Source organism: Ochotona princeps, chromosome 17, assembly GCF_030435755.1.
Source record: "Ochotona princeps isolate mOchPri1 chromosome 17, mOchPri1.hap1, whole genome shotgun sequence".
NCBI classification, from domain to species: Eukaryota; Metazoa; Chordata; class Mammalia; order Lagomorpha; family Ochotonidae; genus Ochotona; species Ochotona princeps.
Genome location: NC_080848.1, coordinates 12829489 through 12847539, shown reverse-complemented (window position 1 = coordinate 12847539; position 18051 = coordinate 12829489). Strand labels below are relative to the sequence as shown.

The window sequence follows — 18051 nt, the reverse complement described above, 5'->3', positions numbered from 1 at the left end:
GGGAAAAGTGTGAATTGTGTTGCTTAGTGACTCCTCTCCGCTTTGTGTATTTAGAAAATGTCTGTGAACCTAGGAGTGACTTCCAGGAGGGTTACGCTGCTGCCAGAGAACTTCAGCCTGTTTTGCCTTCAAAAGGAGTTCGTTTATTAGATGAAGAGTCCCAGGAGAACGCAGTAGATGCAACTAGAGATGGTGAGAGACTGATCATGTTGGCCTTTTGGATCAATTTAGATAGTTTTGCATCTTACTATCAATTTTAAGTAATTTTTCTCAATTTGGAACGTTCAGAAAATGGCCATTCTAGAGAATATTCTAGAGTATTGGCTTGGAAGGAGTACACCCTTCACAGTTAGGATTGGTACAGTTGGGCTCTTTATCATTACTTGTAGCTGTGTGTTTAGGGTGGGATGGATGGTTATAGGCGAAGTAGCAAATAGGTTCAGGTAATAACACCCTAATATCCAACAGAAGAGGTATTTGGTAAGCAGATATCCTCAGAATCCAAGAAAAAAAAATACTTGGTTCAAAATGTAGAGGAATTCGAGCTAGTGTAATCAAAGCAATCTGTTGGCATCAAGATGTTATAGCATTTTCTAGTCACCAGCCTAAATTCAAGGTAGAGTTTAAGTTGCTAGGAGCAGTTTTTGTATTGAAGATTTGTTTTATCAGTAACTAACATCTCTATAGAATTTCATCTGAAGTGAGGAAAGAAGTAACCTTTTGGGAAGCTAATGTCTTAGGAGTAACATTAGAAATGAACCCCCAAAATCTGGGAATAATTTTTAACTAAAAATAAATAAGAAAGGACATGTATTTGAATCAAAATACAAGACAACTTCAAAGTATGCATGGAAAACTGTAATTAAAAGATGAACTGATTTTGGTGCAAAAAATTTACAGTTCATGCATAGTTTTTTTCATAATGAGTGCATTATGTAAGCTTGTTGAAGAATAATTTGGAGGTATTATGGAAAAATTATGTATATATTTCACATTTTGAAATCTCTATATAAGTATCTCTTAGCTTGGTTTTATCACAAGCATTTTGAAATGCCCTTGTGTATTCATGGAGCAAGTGCTAACAAAGTTATTGAGCCCTTACAATGCCTGTCAGAATTAGCATGGTCACGTAAGGTTTAAAATGATGTTGAAAAGATTGCCTAACTTTCTCATGGTTCTTCTGTATGGACACCTTTACTTTTCCCTGTGTCAATTACGAACTTATTACCTAGTTCAGTTCTTTGCTGTAATAGATACAGAAAAATCAGAGACTGTGCTGCACTTAGTTTTGTATTTTTAATGCTTTGCATAATTCTTTCCACTCAAATATCCTCATTAATTGTTGAAATGAATGGATCTAAATTAAGAAGATTCAAAACACAGGATATAAAGGATAAATAATAGGATGAGTTACTGAAGGGTCAAATAATTTTATTCATAGTTGTGTTAAAATGTGAACTTAACCTTTTATGTAAGAATTACAGCAGGTATGTAGTCTGAACTTTATAGAAAAGGGATGGTGAGGTAGATGACTTTATGAGTACTGCCTCCAAGGAACAAGTATGCTTTAATATAATTGTAGGCAAGAAATTCAACTTAAGATGATTTGGAGGAAAGAACTGTTGCTTGGAGAAGAACTAGGCTCAGCAGAACTAGGCTTGCTTTTGAACTGATATTTAGAATCTCTGACTCTCAGGCAAGTCAATGGCCAGCTTTAAATTTTTGCTTTTTTGAGATAAGAATAGGTAACTTAATTGTCTCATAGAGTTGTCATCTTGTTTTTACAAACTGGAAAAAATGTTACCTGTACAGCAGCTTCACTATGGACAATAATACTAATGAAAATGAGGGGATCAAAAAGTAATGAACACTGTGATAGAATTTATGGGTGATTTGGAATTGTAATTTTTATAAGGGACTTGCTTGAATGAGGTGCCAGTTTGTCTTTGTTGTGTTAGAATATTTTTTAAACCATTGGGTACCTTGATGTTTTGGTGATACATGCTACACCTGCTTGAGACTGGTGGTAATATGTGCCACACTGGGTCCATTATGCCTGATGTTGGGCAAATCTAGAGGCTTAGTCTGTGATCACTGGCCTCGAGTGATGTAGGTAGAGCACTTGGGCTTCATCAGATGCTGGGTCTGAAGAAGGTGGACCCAAGTCAAGATCCTAATTCTGTGCTACTATGCAGTAGCTGCATTCTTGCTCTGTTATCTCCTGGCAGCTGTACGGGTGGTAAGGACCACCTGGTTGTGATATTCACAAACCTTCGATTTGTAGGTACCGGTCTCTGGCAGGAACTGGGGATTCAGTCTGACAATACCTTTGGAAAAAATACTCTTATATAAAGCATTCAATTTCAGAATAGTTTTAAATTTCCAAAGCAAAAGCAATAAAATGGAGTACAAAGAGTTCTCATAATATCCCACAGTCTATCCTATCCAATTTGTTGTTGATGTTGTTGTTGTTGTTATTGTGATCGATGTGGCTGTTATGAAATGATGTCAATCTGAAAAACAGTAATATTATCTCAACCCCAAACAGCCTGTATCTCATGCAATAAGATATTGTGAGGTAACCAATGATATGAGGCAGATTGCTTATGATCTACATCAAAGAATTGTAAAACCTAATGTACTTATAAGACCCTATGATACTTGGAAATGGGGAGGGAGAGCAGAGAAATCTTACATCACCCTAGAAGGTGTGAGGAAGACAGGAAATATAACCTATCAGGATCATAACTGGTAACTCATAGACAACAGACTTGAATTAGCATTAGACAATAGCAAAACTACAAAGGCAAATGGGGGAATCAGGAGTAACCTAACAACCTCTTAACAGGACGTCATGCGCATAGAGCAGGGAGGGGTCCCCAGAGTGGAGCAGGCGGACAGGAGGAGGCTTTTATCCCAAACCTGAAGACTCCTAGATCCTCGCCAAGGACTATCAGTATGAGTACCGAGGACTACATCTCTACTGCTAAGGAGACCACGGGGAAATGGAGTGCCTTCGGAGACCAAGAACTCTGAGGTCACCCACCCCCATATGGATCTACCACATGGGATGGAAGAAGCCCAAATCCTGCCTTGCAGGAGCCAAGGTCATTGGAACAACAGCCAGGATCCCTGAGCGGTCTGCAGAAACAGAAGAACAGTAAACTTCCTTCAGGACTAGGGAGTGGAGCTTTCTCTGGTCCTTGTCTGCTTCCAATTTTGGGTCCCCACCCCCTCTCGTAATAACCATCAGGAGCGCTCCAGAAACCCCTCAAAACAAACAAACAAACAAACAAACAAAACTAGAATAGATAGACAGAGAACAACAAGGAAAGCTTAGAAACAGACAGGAAACGGTCAGCGGGGATACACTTATAACTCACTGGGTGGGACACAAAGATTAGTTACTCCTCACTGGGGTATGGAAGATTTCTCTGCACACCCCTCCTAAACATGCTCACCTAAACTGTTGACATATATCCTGTTAGAATTATAGAGTTAGACCACCTGAAAAACAGCCAGGTTCAGCGAAAACGTGCTTCAATGCTATAAACTGCTAAGACTAAAATTAAAATAGGCATGAGACAGCTGAATAGCAATCTAAGCCATTTTAAGGTGTACAGAACACGGTTCAATACAAACCAAAATTGAAATGTCTATGAAGAAGTCACAGGTTGTGGTTGAGAACCTGCATTTTCCTATTAACATATTGGTTAATTAATACCATGTCAATTAATGCCACAATGTTGTAAATGGTTGGAAATATTATGTTGGGGCTTTTAATTGATTGGAATGATACTCTGCCGGCTCTACCTTCAGACCAGAGATGGTCTCACCAAGAAACCATTGAACTTACCAGGACATTAAAATGCTGGACTTTATGCTTGGTAAATACCTCCAATGAAGGAATGTCAACTGAATTTGAACTATGGAAAGGCAACAAGGTGGAGCAATCCGCCATGGGGGGAGGGTGTGGGGAGGGGCGGGGGGAATCCCAGTGCATAAATAATATATCACATAATGCAATGTAATTAATTTAAAAAAATGAAATGCAATAAAAATATGTTTTAAGAAAATCACATATTAGTTCATTTGTCACAGTTAACGAGCCACACTCAGCTTCTCCTATATTTTCCCCAAATAGTTTTAATCCTCCTACCACTCCCAGTCTCCAATTATCAGCATCCTGTGTTTAGAGTTTAAATAAATTTCTAGCATATGAGGGAGAATATGTGGTTGTCTTTCTGGTCTAGCTTATTCCACTCAACCTGATGTCTTCCAGTTCAGTCTATTTTGCTGCAAATGACATTTTATTATTATTTTTACAGCCAAATAGTATTTTACTATGTATGTATATTACATTTTCTTAATCCATATATCTTATAGAAGTCACCTTAGGTTACTTGAACAGTGCTGTGGTGCAAAAGAAGGAGCAGGTATCTGTTTGATACAGTGATTCTATATTTTTTGATTTTTTGATTACTGGGTAGTAGTGGGATTGGTGGATCACATGTGGCAGTTCTGTTTCTAGTTTTTTTCCCCCCAAAAATTTACAGATTTATTTGAAAGTCAAAGTTACAGAGAGAAAAAAGATACAGAAAGAGATATTTTCCACCTGCTAGTGCACTCCCCAAATGACCACAATGAATGAGGCTGTGTCGGGGTGAAGCAAGCTAACAAAGTCCCTTTCTTGCTTGTACTAGTGATAAAAGTAATGATCTTGACCAGACTGCACTGATGCTTAGAGAAGTTAGAGTACATCGTTCTCTCAATTTCATGCTTAGTCAAGAGAGCTTTCAGGGGTATTGTTCTTTAGGTGCACCTGGATCAAGTAAGAATTTTTTTTTTTGACCAGAATAAACTACCTTTTGATTCCATTTTCCATACACTATTTCAAGAGTGTATGTGAGTTTTCTCATTTCTTACTTACCTTCAAATTATTTTTTATTGTCATAATTTTAAAAATTTGATTACCACTTTGTAATTGTGCTTATTTATGGGGTCAGTGTGACATTTCAATACCTGTTTATAATGTGTAATGACAAGATTAGGGTAATTGGCATTCCTATCACTTTAGATATTTATTATTTTTTTTATTATTTTAGGAAGAGTCAAAATTCTACTAGCTGTTTTTACATTCTTTCAAATGATATAGTACCTCTGGTTTGAAAATTTGGAATTAAACTGGATGAATTCAAATTAATTTATCACCATCCCCTTTAATAATTTTGTATATTTATATATTTTTAACTGTACGTTTATTTGAAAGGCAGAGTTACACTGAGAGGGAAAGAGAGAGTGTCATTCACTCCCAAAATGACCCTAACAACTGGGACTAGGCCAGGCAGAAGCTGGGAATCTGGAATCTAGGTTCTCCCCTGTAGGTGCAGGAGCTCAAGGAGTTGGGCCATCTTCTGTTGCTTTCTGAGGGCCTTCACTGGAAGTAGAACAGCAAGGACTCCAAGCAGCACTCAAATAGGATGCTGGCATTGCGGGCAATGGATTAATTCACCGTGCCACAATACCACCACCTATAATTTCCTTTTAGTGTTTTCACTGTGGTAGAAATTTGTTTATACTTAAAGGAGAAAATACCGCCCACATTTGTAAAGTACAAATTTTAAAAAGTGTTACAAAAAGAAATTTAGTCATTTCTTTAAAAATGCTTGTTTATATAAAAGGAACAAATTTTATGTATTTTAAAATGTTTATATTTATGAAAAGGGAGTAATTTTTCCTGTGTTTCAGATATACACTTCTAAGAATATATTTACTACACTCTCCCACCTACTTCCCTTTCTTATTTTTTTAAAATTTAACAATTATATACTTTAAATTTACTTTATAATAGTAAACTTAAACTTCCACTAAAAAAAAGAATTCGACAAGTAAGTAAGTTGAAAAACCACTGCAGGAAAGTGATTTCTAAATAATACTATTTATATTCAGGGAAGATAAGATAAATTTACCAAGGACCAAACCACATATTGCCACAAAACTTTATCTCATAATTTGAGATTGAGATTTTTCTGCGTCTGTTTCTGCCACTGAGAAACAAATTACTAGAGAATTTTACCTTGTATTAAGTGGGGAAAAGGTTATAGTGTTTTGCTTTATATATTTTAAATTGTGATATTGTCTGCAGTTTATTTAGCGTTTTCTTAGATACAGAAATTTCTATAGAGTAAAATAGAACTATATATTTTGACTCTGATATTGAGCTTATTTCACTGATCATACTTTAGTCTAACATTTCTGATGTGATTTTTATTTTTAGCAACTTAATATTATAACTGAAATTCAATTTGTCACTTGTATTTATTTTAACTTATTAAATTACTGTTTTTAGTGTTGACTGATGTCATTAAAGCTGTTGATAAAATTAAAGATGGAACTGTTGATTATGCAGATCTAAATAATTGTCTTCAAAATTTTGGAGTTTACCTTTCTAAGCCAGAATTTGAGAAGATCCAGGAGTTGACTGAAGTTGATGGTAAGTGGCACATTTTTAGACAAAATGGAAGTTTGTAAATTTTTCTCAGCATGAATCTAAGTTTTTTGATTATAAAAAGTCTGTTAAGGCTAAGCCGATACAGGGGAAGAAAAAATGTAACAAAAAGTACATGAAAATGCTCAGAATTTCATTATCTAGAACCGTGTGCTTGACTATTGCTACTCTCTAGCTTTAACGCATGGCTGAACCAACGGCACCTGTTCAGTCAGCCTGTGAGCCTGCAAAACTCTGGGTGAAAAGAAACCTCCTTCCTTCGATAGGAGCTTTTCTTAAATATTTGGCATAACGATAAAGAGTTGGAAAACATATTTGAGAGATCACAGGTCACTGAAGAAACAAGAACCGCTTAATCAATGCTAGTGCAATAATCATTCAAACAGGAAAAAATGGAGTTGTATTCCTATTTTCTATTTTAATAATTTCTAGATGTTAATCTAAATCTGTAGATATAGAGGGGAAAATTGACTTACGGTTAAAAATGTCTTCTGAGACTGATGGAAAGTTCTTCCAGCTGTGAGCCTGTAAAATCCAAGTTACATACTTCCAAGACACGATGGTGGGATGATCAGCCTCAAGTATGTCCCATGCCCAGCAGGGCAGACATGAAATCCTAAAGCACCGTGTCCAGCATGCTGTTGGTCATGCTGCTCTCCTAGAGTCTCCACCTTGGCCTCACTCACAGTTTCATTACAGCTGATTTGACCACCAGGAATGTATGAAGAAGTATGAAGCAGATTAACAAATCAAGAAGTGTTTTTTTAAAGCAAGAATTTTATTGAAAATAGCAGAGAGATTGAAAGAGCAGATGGGAAACTTCTGGGAAAGCAGCCAGGAGGGTTTTCTTAAAAGGAAAAAAAAGTCATCAAAGAAAGTGATCTGGTGGTTTTATGCCCATTGGAAAGTTTGCACAGAGTCCTTAGTTAAAAGCATTTCTTGGGGCTGGTGTAAGTTGGCTCAGTAGGCTAACCTTCCATCTTCAACATGGTATCCTGTATGGGCTCTAGTTCATGCTCCAGCTATTCCACTTCCTACTTAGCTCCAAATGCTTATGGGCTGGGAAGGCAGTGCAGGATGACCCAAAGCCTTGGCACCCTGCAATATAGGAGACTCAGAGGATGCTGCTGGCTTCTGGCTTTGGCTCAGCTCAGCTCCAGCTGTTGCTGCATTTGGGGAGTGAACCAGTGGATGGAAGATATTTATGTATGCTCTCTCTGTAGATCTATCTTTCCAATAAAAGAAAAGTCGTAAAAAAAAAAAAAAAAGGCATTTCTTGTGTGGTGAGTACATCCTGCCCTCTTATCTCCCTTTTCTCCAACTTGGTTGTGACTATTACAGGACAGAGAATACATTCTAACTTGGAGCCTATTGGGGTAGCTGTTTGTCTTTACCATACTCCCACGACTGGGCACAGGCAGTTTTAGCTACCAGGCAGGCTTTCTGGGCAACCCTCGCAACAGATTTTTGCTTTTCTCTCGATTAATCTATGAAATTTTTTATCTCTTTCATTACACTTGCCTTTCTAAGCTCATGCTGATTTCCCAGAGAGACTAAGAAAACGTTCCACATTATAGGAAGAACCCTTTTGTTCCTGCTACATTGTACCAGTCCTGCTCTGACTTCCTTCGGTTTCACTATATGTCACTCCTTTAAGAGATCCATGCAGGGATTCCAACCATATAGCACATTGGTTGCTCTCCCAGGCCTTCCTCTGGAACTTTGGCGGAAGCCACCGTTGCCCCGGAAAAACCTATTAAAACCAGGATGGAAGGATCTGAGATCTGATGCAAGTAAAACCTGCATCTAGGCGTGCTTGGCGCATCAATGCACTCAGAGTGTGCTGTCCGTTCCCTCGCTGAACAGAGAATGAATCCTCAGGATAATCCCACAGTAAACGTGTGAAGGTGTGAAGCCCTCCAGGCCCCTGACCTGGGGTGGGAGAGGCAGTCTGGAAGATCTCTGACATGCTTGTAGGGTTTTTCTGTCAGTGTTTTCCTGGCTGAGCACAGGAATCCTGCTTACTCTTGTATTAATTAATCTCTTTGGCTAGCAGTTTTCCCAGTGCACTCTCCCTGCCCAATCACCCTTTTTCTCCTCTGGCTATGCAATGAATTTTCCAAATCTTTCTGCTGAGCTTCCCTGTTAATTATATATTCTTTCAATCATAGCATTTCTACCCAACCTTATGATGTGCAGTTAAAAGCAGTCAAAAAGAAACTTCAAAGCTCTGTTTAGATAAGTCATCTGTCAGAGATCCCAAATCCTGCCTCATGTGCCTTTTCATTTGTAGTCCCATTCTTGGTGTATGGCGTTAGAAAGTTTAGAATTTAAAACATTCTAATATTTGGACTATTACGAGAAATTATATATAATCAAGGAATGACATTTTCTAAAATACTTAATTATTTCTGTACTATACTGGAATAACAATGTTTTTGTGAATGATAGGCTGATGTGGAAGAGAGCAGGAACCAAGAGAACTTGCTTATAATCCTTGGTTTTCTATTTTTTCTGTGGCCTTAGGAAAAATCATATTTATTGTGTATTATCTTTATTTGAAAATTAAGACACCAATACTTCACTAACTCTTGTTGATTTGATGGAAAGCCAAGACAAGATAATCATATCAAAATTACAGTATTGCACACTTTTAGGGACTAGAAGGATTTTAATAAACTTTCTTAGTATTCATCAATTTTAAAAAAAGAGTTATTTATTCAAAAATAGTAGAGAGCAAGAGAAAGATCTTGCTTCCACCCTCTGGTCCACCCCCTAAATGCTGCAATAACTGGTTGTGTGCCATGCCAAAGCCAATAGACAGCATCTCCATTCCAGTCCTCCATGTAGTGGCAAGGACCCAAGTACTTGGACATCTTCTGTTGCCTTTTCAGGTGTGTTAATGGGAATTTGAATCAAAGTACAGCAGCCAGAATTTGAACTGACGTTTCAGTTGGATATATCTTACAAGAGGGCTACAGTGTGCCATGTCGACACTATGCCTTAATTTTTGCTTGTAAATTGAATTGTATTTTCCCATTATACCAATGTATAGTGGTAGTGATTAATATTACTGGATTGATTATAATTATAGTTCCCTGAATATATGACTGATTTTGTATAATTCAATATCATTAATAATTTATGCTTAAAGATACTGAGAAAATGTTTCTTTTCTTTTTAGATGCAAAAAGAGTGAATTTTAAAAAATTTGTTGATACTATGTTGAGCAACACAGAACGCTTCTCTGAAAAATTATGTAAGAATATTATGTATTTTTTTATGGATGAAACAGTTTGTTAAATTTTAGGAGACAATACAATATGGAAAGAATTAGTCATTGGACCAATTTTCAACCAAATGAATACCTAGCTTCCTGCTTCTATGTTTGTCTATAATCTTCTCTGTTGTTGATGTTACAGGACAGCTTCTACATGCAAGCAAATTGAAAAGCTGTCACAGTCTTTCTTGTCCTTGTGATGCAAAGCTAGAACTATGTTTGAGTCTGTAACATTCATTTTGGGAAAAAGATTTAAAATGTCTTCTCACTTTGGGAAAATGATGACATCTAGTGGTTGAGAACTAATCTGGAGAATTTCTCATTTCCACTATTTTTTCAGTATTTGTTTCCATCTTCCAAATTATTCAGTAGCATTTATGAGCCATTAATATGTACAGGCTTTGTGTTGAGTGGCAGAACACCAATGTGAAAAACAGTCTTTTCCATTAAGAAACTTATCCTAAGAAGAATATGATCCATGTATATTTTTAATAGAATAAAGTTAGCACTTTAAATTGGGACTAAAAGCAGCATTGTGTTATTTTTTCCTTGAATACTTTGTAATAATAGATTCTAAGCAATAGTTGCTTTTACATTATAATGTAAATCAGTCTAATTTGCCTCATATAAGAGCACACAATAAATAAGGATGAAGAAATTGTATTTTCAGTCATTTCATTTCTTCTAGGAATTTCAATTTCAGAAGATTAAATTTTTACATTATCTTATTCATATCTTAGCTATATAATTTTATCATTTTAAAATTGCATATTTATATTTACACTTTTTCTCTTTTCTTTGTCAGATTGGCTCAGTACATATTTCCGTTACTGGTTCTATGTATCTCATTGATACCTTCCACCATTTACTGCTTTTCCCTTATCTATCAGTCTCCTCTTATTTTTGCTTTTGGTCTTTATCCAATTCTTGATCTTATATACATACTATGGTAAATTCTTGCCTCTTGGTAATGTTGTTGCACCCATCTGGCTAAATCCTGTGTTATCCTGGAGAAAATCAAATGGCTGCATGGATTGTGCAGTGTCCCACTAGAACATTTTGGTTATCATTGCTTTCTGCTTGCTGGCCTTTAGTGCTATGTAGAAATTATACTTCCTATTTAAAAAACTTTTGATGCCCTTCTCATATTTAGCAAATAACTTTGAGTTATATACCAAGTAGAAGTCTATCTCATTTTTGGAGGACATTAAGATATTTCCCAGTATTTTCTTCTATCAACTTTAAAGAATTTTGTATTTGAGTCTTTATTTTTATCTGGAATTATAATTATGTACCAGAAAAAATTGGAATCCAACTCAATTTTTCCCTATAATAATAATTAACTGAGTCACTTTTATGTTTAGAATTTAGACACTTTAGAATTTAGACAAAGAGGGCCCAGCAGCGTGGCCTAGTGGCTAAAGTCCTCGCCTTGAATGCCCTGGGATCCCATATGGGCACTGGTTCTAAAACCCGGCAGCTCCACTTCCCATCCAGCTCCCTGCTTGTGGCCTGGGAAAGCAGTTGAGGACGGCCCAATGCATTGGGACACTGCACCCGCGTGGAAGACCTGGAAGAGGTTCCAGGTTCCTGGCTTCGGATCGGCGCGCAGCACCGGCCCGTTGCGGCTCACTTGGGGAGTGAATCATCAGATGGAAGATCTTCCTGTCTCTCCTCCTCTTTGTATATCTGACTGTAATAAAATAAATAAATCTTTAAAAAAAATTAGACAAAGAAAAATAGAGTGGGTGGGGGAGGAAGGGAGGGAGAGAGAGGAGAAATTGAGATCTACCATCTGCTGGTTCAGTTCCCATGGCTGCAGTGGCTGGAGCTAGGCCCCTCCATGCCATGTTTCAGCTCCAAACTGATTTGAAACCTGACATTCACACATGATGCTCTGAGATTTAGATTATAATGGGAGACTTGTTTTTCCCCGTCCAGACTTTAGGAATAGAGAACAAACTTTCTTCTTGAATTCCTAGAAAGGAAGCCAAAGTATTTTAGGCACAACTTTTGAGATGGGAAGACTTTCCAAGTCATATGTTATGTAGATACCTCAATTGTAATTTTAGGCTCATATGTATCACATAATAATAATAATTTTATTATTTGTTAATTTTATGTATCAGTGCTAATGTCACCAGTACTTTTTATGTAACTCAATGATTTCTCATATCAACTCCACTAATGTATATTTTATAGACAAAAAAACTGAGGTACAGAGATGAAAAAAAAAATCCCTCCCTAATGTCATACAGCTAGTAGGAGGCAGAATTAAAATTAGAGTTCAGATATATCTTGTCCTCTTAATTCCACGTTATACCATCTGACCACTGTGGTACCAGCTCAGGTACATACATGTTTAACATTTCTTCCTCATTTCTGGAGCTTGGTGATTGCCCTTTATTTTGAAATTAGCATCCATTAACATCCAGCTGTTTAGGCCCATAGTTAATAGTCATTTTAATCCTTCTGTTTCCCTTGTTGTGGTCCTAGTTCCATTGTGTCTACTCTCCCATTCAACCCATTCTTTTTCATCCATGAACAAACACTATTTTTAAAATCTGGTGTATTGGAATAATCTGGCTATTCTCAGTCTTCTATACTGCCAATTCTATTTTATTGAAACATGCACTTCACACTAATACTAGCTTTTTAAAGAGTCTCATTTTGCTAAATCCAATGATTAATTTTATGTCTTCATCTTTTCACCTCTGGCAGCTTTGGTTGTTTTATAATTTTATTTTTTAAAAATTATTTGACAGAAACACACAAACTCATACACACACACACACACACACACACACACACAGCCCCCATCTGCTAGGTCACACCCAGAGTGCTCACAATGGTCCAGGCTGGACCAGGCAGTCACCAGGAACCAGGAACTTAGTCAGTACTCCCATGTGAGTGGTGAAGACTCACTACTTGATCTGTCACTGTTGCTTCCCAGGGTGCTTATCAACAGGCAGTTAGGGTCAGATGTACAGCCAGGACAAAGCGCACACACACGCATACACACACACACACACACACACACACACACACACTGCATGGCATAGGGTGGCCCAAGCCCATCTTATTTAACTGAAAACTCAGACTCTTGCCCATCTATCAGGTCTTAATGAGTTTCATTTTGAAATTTTTTCTCCCCCGGTTTCTTACGATACAGTAATCTCCCAATTTCTTTCCCACTTTATTACTCATTCCATTTTGATCTTGTTTGCTGTTTCTTTTGCTTGGTTTGTAAATATTAGCATAAATCCACATTTTATTCTGAGTCCCATTTTCTAGCTAAGGCTCTTCCAGAATGATCTTACTACCTTAAATAACATGAAAGGCCCTCAGAAAGTTCACGTAACATGATTATTGTGATAAAAACATGCATGGATTAATTTTTTTTACACTCAAACATTTTAATTTCAGTTTCCACAGATGTTTTGAAAGCCTCCTGAAATATGTGCTTTTGATCAACTTTCTCACTATTTTCTTTTTGCTGGTCCTTGGCATCAATTTCTGCCTAGCTGCTCTGGTCTCCAACTTAGTTTTCGTGATCTCAATCTCTTCAGCCTCCTGTTCAATTCATCAGTGAAAACTTGCCTTCTTTCTCAAAATATATCCTCCATCACTGTCACTCTGTGTCTAAGCCACTGACAAAATTTTTTCCCTTCTGAACTTGTAGTTTCCTAATTGTCTAAACTTGAAGAGGGTTCTTTCTCTATCTAGTATCAAATGATATTTTACAAATTATTAACATGTAAATTCACTCTGCTGTGTGAAACCCTCCAAAGAATGAAGTTTATTTCCATTGTGTGATGTGATAAGTTGAAGAGGGAGCAGGAACCAGGGAAGAAGTTGGTGGGACAGGCGTTGGGGAGGGAAGGAGGAGCAGATACAGAACAGAAGTTATTTGATTCACTGCTTTATCAGATGGAAATATTTGTGAGTTCAGACTTTCGTAAATTTTAAGTTGAATGTGAAAAGTAAAAGTATTTTCATATTCAATACTTTAGAAAATTATTATAATTTTAAAAGTGAAGTGTTATTTTCATATTTAATAATTATTCAAGGGTATGAATATTATAAAATCTGGAAATATAATCCCCTGAGATATATTAAATTAGATAATAGTTACTATGTTATGATATTTGAAAATTGGCAATATTTTTTTTGACATAGTTGCCATTAAGAATAAAGATGTAAATTCCTGACTGTATTCCAAATGAATGCTTGCTGTAATAATTCCTTGGAGAGAAGAATGTTATAAAGTTTGTATTTTTCCTCAACCTTTCAGTGTTGCCCAATGCTGTTGAAAGCCTCCACAGTCTCAGCAAGGAGAAGATGAGTGTTTCTGGTCTGTGGAATACTCTGTCTAGTTTGAATAGCAGTTTAAATAAAGATGAGTTCCTGGCTGCACTCAATTTAGTAAAAGTTGATGGTGGGTATTCAGAATACTATGAAAGAATGCACAAAGATACGGCGTTACGTTTTGACAACTTTTGATCTAACAATTATGAGGTGCTATTTCATTGTGGCTTCAAGTTGCCTTTCATTCATGATAAGTGATGTTGAGCATTTTTTTTTTCTCTAGAAATCTGTTGGTTATTTTTCTTTTGAGAAAAGTATATTTGAAGTCCTTTTCCCATTTAAAAAATAGGGCATATTTATTTGTTGTTATTGAGTGGTTTGAATTTTACGTATGGTTTGGGTGCTAGTCCCTTATCTGGCATATGATTTGCAAATATTTCTCCCAGTATGTAAGCTATCTTTTCACTTTTATTATTTTTTTTCCTATCATTTTGCAGAGCCTTTTAGCTTCATGACACTTCGTGTCTACTTTTACTTTCATTAATTTTGTTTTGGGAGTCATATCTCAGATTCTGTCTTTAGATTAATGTCAGGGAACTTTTCTACGAACTTTTTTCTATTGGCTATATAGTATCAGATCTTAGAGGGTTCCAGTGTGCTTAATTGTCAATGTACTTGGAATATGAAGGAATTTCAGATTGTCCTATATTGATATCTAATTTTTTATTATCCAAATTGAACAAACATGCGTTCAGTATATTCAAGCAAAGTCATGTATATATGTATCTCTGTGTGTGTGTGTGTGTGTGTGTGTGTGTGTTTATTTAGTTAGCTAATACATTACCGGAAAGCAGCATATACAGGAGAACACAGAGAGAATGACTGGGAAGTGTTGAGCACTCTATTCAAGTTTTATTATTAATGCTACTTGAGATAAATGATAGATTCAAGTGTAGAGCCTTTGTAATAAGGGAAATGTAGGGCTGCCAAAATACAGAAGCAGGAAAAGTACTGCAATATAAATATCTGATTTCTCTGTAGAGTACAATTCCAAAAACTCAAGTGTTGGTTTAAAAGCCATGCTAGATAGAAGATAAGATGTCAATAACTAACTATATTAAAAATGAACAAATAAAAACCTCTATAAACAGGTTTTTATCTTGGATATTGGCTATAACCTTGCTGGTTATGCTTTATTCTAGTCTTTGATCTTATGCTACAATAATTCTGAATCCTTGAACTACCTTCCAATATCCTAATAAAATAGGAAATGAAAAGTAAAGCTGCTTTTTCTCCTGTATCTCTACTTTGAATGTGTAATTCAGCACTTGGGTATTCTTGTGTAAGAAATAGATATAAACTGTTGTTAGAAATTACAGTCACAGAAACATCAGGCACTAAAAGAAGTCCTTCAGTTTCTCTAGTAAAAAATTTTTGTTTTCAAATAATTGAAATACTAAGCTAAGACTGAGATCTAACTCTTAGGCTTGTCTAAGAATATATATTAGTCTCTTTTTTTTAGTTTTTCATTTTAATTATATGGATTATACAGTCTCTCTTTAATAATAGAAGTTGAGAACTCAGCTTGACTTTTGTAGTCTTAAAATTCACTAGTTCCACACAGTATTCAAAATACTTAAGGAAAATGTAATTCTTATGAACAATGAAGTTATTCACATTTTATTAAAATTTTTCATTGCTGCCTGAAGCTGATCTGTTAAAATGTTTTTCTTATAGAAGATGACCAAGTACAATTTGAAGAATTTGCAGAAGTAGTAAAGAGTATGAATGATGCCTCCAGGTTAGAAGGCAAGTGCTAAAATATTTGTTAAATTTACCTTTTAGTGTTACATTAATTTCTGGTTAGCATGTTGGCCTTGATCTGCTTGTAGGCAAGCAAGACTTTATTTTCTTCAGAAAAGGGTAGCTTCTATAATATAGGAAAAAACTTTTCCCCTAGAAAAGGGTTTATTGGAAGTTCTCCCTAATCATTTTTTTGTTTGTTTCTTGGGACTCACGGATTGTAATCTATTGGCTTCAAAATTTTTCCAGATATGACTATTTCCATATAATTCTTCAAAAATTTTCTGGGTGTTACTTTTAACATATAATTTTAAGCCTTAGACTTATTGTTCTAAATTATAGAATTTCTCATATTTTTGGTCACTTTCTCAAGTAGGTATTTCTCATGTCTTTAGTTTTTCTTAAATAGTGTAGTTAGGGTAGCATAAGTCTTCTGTTACTTGATTTTTATTTTTACTTAAAAATTAAAAACAGGACAAAAATCAGTAACGGCAATTTACATGGTTTTTGTCTGCTTTTTTATTTGGAGAATATGTTTGAAACAATATCACTGGTAATTTGAATAACTATTCAAACAGCTATCTGCTCAGTAAAAAACATCAAATCTAAACAGCAAAAATGTTTAGGGAGACAAATATAATCATTGCTGTATATAAGAAGTAGACAAGCACTTTCAGATTTTCAGTGCTTTACATGTGAAATTCCTTTTATTAGAATTTCCCCTTTATGTTAACAAAAATGTTTAATAATTGATTTCCAGTTAAAATGCGAAAAGATTATCTGGTCAGGCAACTGCCTTCAACATAAAATACTAGATTGCCTATTGTAGGAAGCTATGTGTAGAAGTAAAAATGAGCATGGGCTTTGGGGTAGACAGATGTGAATTTATGGTTCTGCCAATTAACATGAGCAATTTCTCTAGGCCATTTGGGTTTCCTCATCTTTAAAATGAAGAAGCTAATGTCATCCTGTTTCTGAGCTGTCAGGATCAAATGTGGCGACATTACTTAGAAAATGCTAGGTTTTTCGTTTGGTGCCCCCTCTGAGGTTGTAGTTATTATTATTTTGAATTAATTTTGAAATAAGAAGGTGGGGCTTAGAAAGGTTGTTCAGGGTGGGTATCTTTTTTTTTTTTTTTTAAGATTTATTTACTTGGAAAACAGAGGTATAAAGGGTGAGAAGAGAGAGAAAGAAAGACAAAAAAAATGAGAAAGAAAGATCATCAAAGAGAAATCTCCCAACTCTGGTTCATTGACCTGGTTGGTCTAGGCTGGGCCAGGTGGAGTAAGGAGCCTGGAGCACTGTATCTGGGTCTTCCACATGCAAGGCAGGGACCCAGGGATTTGGACCATAACTCACTGTTTTCCCAGGAGTATTACCAGGAAGTGGAATGGCAGGATTGCACATTGAGCTACTGGTCATAGAGTTATCTGAGGGATGAATTACTCTGAAATGTTGTTATTTCTCAATTCAGATATAATATTAAACCATAGGATGCCACTAACAGAAGTACACAGTGATTGTTTCTGTTGTTTTTAAATTAGAAATTGCTTGAATTACCAAATAACTTCTTTTTTCTACTTCCAGAGTCACAGGGGACTGTATCAGCTCTTGATTCAATTGGAGGTGACAGGATAGCTGAGAACTTGGAAGACCTTCTAAGAAGTGCTGAGATTAAATCCTCTCCAGAGGAGGTAGAGAGAAGTCTTCCATCAGGTTTGGTTTCTGGCAAGTATTTTAAGTGTTGCCTTTGGATTTTTTCTTTAATTTTCTTTTCTGAAGTTTCAAGAACACTTTTAAACAAGCAAGTCTAAATCTTGTGAGGAGTGGTCTTGTTGAAATTCTGTCTCCTCACATTCACTGTAATTCAGTGTGTTAAGAACAGGTTAAGTATTCTAGTTATGTGAGTAGAAATCTTAGTTTTTCCACCTTTGCCTGAGTGATGTTACTGGACATTTGTTGGTACTTTAATTCCATTATAGGTAGATCAGAAATAGTATGTCAATAACCTTGTCAGGGTATGGCAAGAAGATAATGAATGGGAATGAATTCAGAAGTACCTTGTGGGTAAAAGATTCAAGAAATATATAAAAGCTGAGTATTGCTTTAGATAGAAGACTTTTAAGATTACTGTATCTGGAATTTCTAATCT

The 18051-nt window shown here is 35.9% G+C and overlaps 1 protein-coding gene across 1 annotated transcript in view; it reads left to right on the top strand.

The window, feature by feature from the left end:
- EFCAB13 (EF-hand calcium binding domain 13) overlaps positions 1 to 18051 on the top strand; it is a 126666-nt gene that overhangs the window by 20668 nt on the left and 87947 nt on the right. The window contains exons 10-13 of the mRNA XM_058675798.1: positions 55 to 192; positions 6350 to 6493; positions 9693 to 9767; positions 14083 to 14226. Of these exons, the coding sequence (XP_058531781.1) occupies positions 55 to 192; positions 6350 to 6493; positions 9693 to 9767; positions 14083 to 14226 (501 nt within the window). The remainder of the gene's footprint in view (positions 1 to 54; positions 193 to 6349; positions 6494 to 9692; positions 9768 to 14082; positions 14227 to 18051) is intronic.